We start from the raw sequence: 5,400 nt of genomic DNA on the forward strand, positions 1-5,400 counted from the left end.
AAAAAAAAAAAAAAAAAACATATTTGTAAAAGTTGAGATTTGTGAATTAACTTAAGAAAAATCTTGACAGAGATACAGGTTTACTCTGGAGCAGCAGCAGCTGGCGGAGCAATGGAGATGCAATCCTATTATGCCAAGCTTTTGGGGGAGCTGAATGAACAGAGAAAGAGGGACTTTTTCTGTGACTGCAGCATCATTGTGGAAGGGCGGATCTTCAAGGCCCACAGGAACATTTTGTTTGCTAACAGCGGCTACTTCCGAGCCCTGCTCATTCACTATATCCAGGACAGCGGGCGGCATAGCACCGCCTCTTTGGACATTGTCACCTCTGATGCCTTCTCCATTATCTTAGATTTCCTCTATTCTGGGAAGTTGGATTTGTGTGGGGAGAATGTGATTGAAGTGATGTCGGCTGCCAGCTACCTGCAGATGAATGATGTGGTGAACTTCTGCAAGACATACATTAGGTCATCCCTCGACATTTGCCGAAAGATGGAGAAGGAGGCTGCTGTGGCTGCAGCAGTGGCGGCAGCAGCGGCGGCGGCTGCAGCGGCGGCGGCAGCGGCGGCTCATCAGGTTGACAGTGGAAGCCCCAGTTCAGGCCGGGAGGGTACCTCCTGTGGTACCAAGAGCTTGGTCTCCTCTCCAGCCGTGGGAGAAAAGAGCGTGGACTGCCTGAGAGAGTCCCCTTGCGGTGACTGCGGAGACTGCCATCCCTTGGAACTGGTGGTGAAAGACAGCCTTGGCGGTGGCTCGGCTGACAGCGACCTCTCTACTCCACCCAAACGGATAGAGCCCAAGGTGGAATTTGATGCTGATGAAGTGGAGGTGGACGTTGGTGAACAGCTGCAGCAGTATGCTGCCCCGCTGAACCTGGCCCACGTGGAGGAGGCCTTGCCCAGCGGCCAGACGGTTGACTTGGCTTACAGCAACTACCACGTGAAGCAGTTCCTGGAGGCGCTCTTGCGCAACAGCGCTGCCCCGAGCAAGGATGATGCTGACCATCACTTTTCTCGGAGTTTGGAGGGAAGACCAGAAGGTGCAGGAGTAGCCATGAGTTCTATGATGGATGTCCAGGCTGACTGGTATGGAGAGGACTCAGGTGAGTTCCCTTAGCATTCATCAGCCCTGTCAGTCATTTAGTACACACTGTCTGTGCCTTGTGTTCTCCCATCATCATGATCATTATCACCATCATCATTGTCACTACCAACATCATCAGTACCATCATCACCAGTACCATCATCATCAGTACCATCATCACCAGTACCATAATCATCAGTATCATCATCACTAGTATCATCGTCATTACCATCATCACCAGTACCATCATCATCACTACAATCATCACCAGTATCACCATCTCATTATGATCATCATCAGTCACCATTACTGCCACCACCACCACCAATATGCATTAATTGAGCACCTGCTGTATGCAGGGCATTGTTTCTTCGTGTATGTTTGTGTTTTACCTCTGCAACTAGAATGTAAGCGTGTTGGGGGCAGTTTGGAGACATGGGAGGAACCCACTCTCTTCCTCTGACCGGCAGTGGGACCTTGGTTAAATCACTGAATCTCTTTGAGTCTGTTTTGTCATCTGTAAAATGGGGATAATCATCCCTGCCCTGCCTCTCTCACAGGTAACGGTTGTGGGGATCAAATAAGAGAGTTTTCTTTTTTTTTTTTTTTTTTTTGAGACAGAGTCTCGCTCTGCCGCCCAGGCTGGAGTGCAGTGGCGTGATCTTGGCTCACTGCAAGCTCCGCCTCCCGGGTTCATGCCATTCTCCTGCCTCAGCCTCCCGAGTAGCTGGGACTACAGGCGCCCGCCACCTCGCCCGGCTAGTTTTTTTGTATTTTTTAGTAGAGACGGGGTTTCACCGTGTCAGCCAGGATGGTCTCGATCTCCTGACCTCGTGATCCGCCCGTCTCGGCCTCCCAAAGTGCTGGGATTACAGGCTTGAGCCACCGCGCCCGGCCGAGAGTTTTCAGAACTTTTTCTCACGTATCATCTTAGATTTCCTCTATTCTGGGAGGTTGATTTTGAGTGGGGAGAATGTGATTGAAGTCATGTCCAGAGATATATGCTCCAGAGATTTATACTTCTCTGTGTCAGCCAAGGTGCTTGGCATAGAATAGGCACCCAGCCTGGTGTGTTTGATGATGCCATCTACTTGAGACTATTTGACTGATTGATTGATTGATTGATTGAGACAGGGTCTTGCTCTGACACCCAGACTGGAGTGCAATGGTGCAATCTCAGCTCACTGCAATCTCTGCCTCCCAGAGTTCAAGTGATTCTCATGCCTCAGCCTCCCGAGTAGCTAGGATTACCATAGGCGCATACCACCATGCCCAGTATTTTCAGTAGAGACAGGGTTTCACCATGTTGGTCAGGCTGGTCTCAAACTCCTGACCTCAAGTGATCCTCCCGCCTTGGCCTCCCAAAGTGCTAGGATTACAGGCGTGAGCCACTGTGCCCGGCCGACTTGAGACTATTTTAGTGCCAGTGTTTGACTTCATGTGAGCTAACTTTTTACATCCTTTGGTAGGCTTTTGTGTTTCAAGAGAACCTGGTTGTTTCTTTGAACAGTTCTGAGAGTTGAGATAATATGGTTAACTCCTCTTAACAGGTGAGGTAATTGTGTTGCAAGGTGTCTTGTAGGAGACAAAAATAAACTTGACTGCCACCTTACTGACGAAACGTGGCTTCCAGAACCTCAAGCCAAGGCTGGGCACAGCTGCATGCACCTGTAATCCCAGTTACTCGGGAGGCTGAGGCAAGAGAATAGCTTGAACCTAGGAGGTGGTGGTTGCAGTGAGCCAAGATCGTGCCACCACACTCCACCCTGGGTGACAGAGCGAGACTCCCTGCCAAAAAAAAAAAAAAAGAAAGAAAGAAAAGAAAAGAAAAGAAAAACAGAACCTCAAGCCAAGAAATTCATGAATTGCAGTCTGGCAGTGAAATATTCAGTAGTAAAAGTCTTTTCCTTTTTTTAGCTTCTAATTCTCTGGTTGAAGTGAAAGTCTTTTAAATAAAGGGAGATCAGCTATTTTTATTCATTACTAAATGGCTCTCTTGAGACTTTTCTTCTTTTGAGACAGGGTCTCGCTGTGTTGCCCCGACTAGAGTGCAGTGGCACCATCACAGCTCACCGCAGCCTTGACCTCCCGAGCTTGAGTGATCCTCCCACTTCAGCATCCCAAGTAGCTGGGGCTACAGGCATACACCACCACACCCAGCTAATTTTTTGTATATTTGATTTATAACAGAGACGAGGTCTCCCTATGTTGCTCAGGTTGGTCTCAAACTCCTGGGCTGAAGTGATCCTCCCACCTCAGCCTCTCAAAGTGCTGGGATTACAGGTGTGAGCCATTGTGCCTGGCCTGTCTTGCAAATTTTTAATTTCTGGGAATTTTTGGTTTGGTTTTGTTTTGTTTTTGAGGCAGAGTCTCACTCTGTTGCCCAGGCTGGAGTGCAGTGGTGCAATCTCAGCTCACTGCAACCTCTGCCACCTGGGTTCAAGCAAGTCTCTTGCCTCAGCCTCCCGAGTAGCTGGGATTACAGGCATGTGTCACCATGCCCGGCTAATTTTTGTAGTTTTAGTAGAGATGAGGTTTCACCATGTTAGCCAGGCTGGTCTTGAACTACTGACCTCAGGTGATCCTGCTGCCTCGGCCTCTCAAAGTGCTAGGATTACAGGGGTGAGCCACTGTGCCTGGCCTCAAATTTCATTTTTTAAAAGCAAGAGCACTCAGTATGTCTGATTAAAACTGGACTTGAAAAACTTGAAAATGGCCAGGTGCAGTGGCTAACACCTACAATCCCAGCATTTTGAGAGGCCAAGGTGGGAGGATCGCTTGAGCCCAGGAGTTCAAGACCAGCCTGGGCAAGATGGCAAAACCCCATCTCTACAAAAACAAAAAAAATTGAAAAATTAACCAGGCGTCGTTGCATGTACCCATAGTCTCAGCTGCTTGGGAGGCTGAGGTGGGAGGATCACCTGAGCCTGGGAGGTCAAGGCTGCGGTGAGCTGTGATCATGCCACTGCACTCCAGCCTCGACAACAGAGTGAGACGTTGTCTCAAAAAAAAAAAAAAAAAAAAAAAACTTGAAAATGCTGTTTCTGGTTCTCAGAGACACTGGCTTCACCAGCATTGGGAAGATCGTGGCTGCTTCCATGAACACACCATGGGAACTTGTTGAAATTCTCATTGCCGTGTGTACGATGGCATTTCACACACTGATCACCCTTTCATATCCACGAGACTCTCATGATGCCCCATGTGTTTGACAGAGGAAATATGGAGAAACCGCGACCCAGAAGGGTTTAGTGAGTTTCGTAAGAATGCAGTAGTAAGTGGCCCAGCTAAAACCAGAAACCTGGAGTGGCTTCATTTCATTCATTAAACAAACAGTGAAAGCAACACAAGTAGATAGAGGATTTCAGTGCAATGATTTTTTCTTTGAACCCCTCTGCATGTAAGCACAAGAAGTATCATGAAATAGGCATTTGGCTCTGTGCCACTTATAATATATTCAGGTCCTGTCCTTATTGGTCTGGAGAGTCAGGCTTCTTGCTACAGGGTGCTGTGGCAATGCAGCTGCCCTGGCCCCTGGCCATGCCTGTTGTCTACCATGTTTTTATTTCATTCATATGGCTCCAGGGTATAGTTTTTCCAAGTGCTAAGGCACAGAGTAGGATTGATTTGTTTGGTTATTCATTTATTTGTTCAAATATTTGAGTACCTTTTGTGTGAAGACATAAAGATAAGTCAGACATGGATGCAGCCCTCAAAGAACTGATGGTGTCGTATAGGAGATAAGACACAAATGTGGGCCAGGCACAGTCGCTCATGCCTGTAATCACAGCACTTTGGGAGGCTGAGACAGGTGGATCACTTGAGGTCAGGAGTTCGAGACCAGCCTGGCTAACATGATGAAACCCCATCTCTACTAAAAATACAAAAAAAATTAGCCAGGCGTGGTGGTGAGTGCCTGTGATCCCAGCTACTCGGGAGGCTGAGGCAGGAAAATTGCTTGAACCCAGGAGGCAGAGGTTGCAGTGAGCTGAGATCGCACCACTGCACTACAGCCTGGGCAATAGAGCGAGACTGTCCCACAAAAAAAAAAAAAAAAAGACACAAATGTAAATAACATCACATGCTAGAAAGGTACTAGGGTTGAAAGACACTCAGTTATGAGTTCACAGTAGTCCAGAAGGAGAACTGGCTTCCTACTGGGAGATCAGGGAGGCATCCTGGAAGTGCCATCTGAAGATAAGAAGAGGGGACAGGGAAAAATTGATTGGAGTCAGATCATGGAAAACCTTACATACAAAGAGGGGAGGTTATATCTGTAAGCACAGGGGATTTTTCTTTTTTTTTTTAACAGTCTTA

General features: G+C 47.8%; 1 protein-coding gene across 1 annotated transcript in view; it reads left to right on the forward strand.

Moving 5' to 3' along the window:
• The window catches only part of ZBTB8B (zinc finger and BTB domain containing 8B), a 32,239-nt gene that overhangs the window by 10,474 nt on the left and 16,365 nt on the right, over positions 1 to 5,400 (forward strand). The window contains exon 2 of the mRNA XM_011974060.1: positions 71 to 1,102. Coding sequence (XP_011829450.1) covers positions 112 to 1,102 — 991 coding nt within the window. The 5' untranslated portion in view covers positions 71 to 111. The remainder of the gene's footprint in view (positions 1 to 70; positions 1,103 to 5,400) is intronic.

This window comes from Mandrillus leucophaeus, unplaced genomic scaffold (genome assembly GCF_000951045.1).
Source record: "Mandrillus leucophaeus isolate KB7577 unplaced genomic scaffold, Mleu.le_1.0 Scaffold141, whole genome shotgun sequence".
NCBI classification, from domain to species: Eukaryota; Metazoa; Chordata; class Mammalia; order Primates; family Cercopithecidae; genus Mandrillus; species Mandrillus leucophaeus.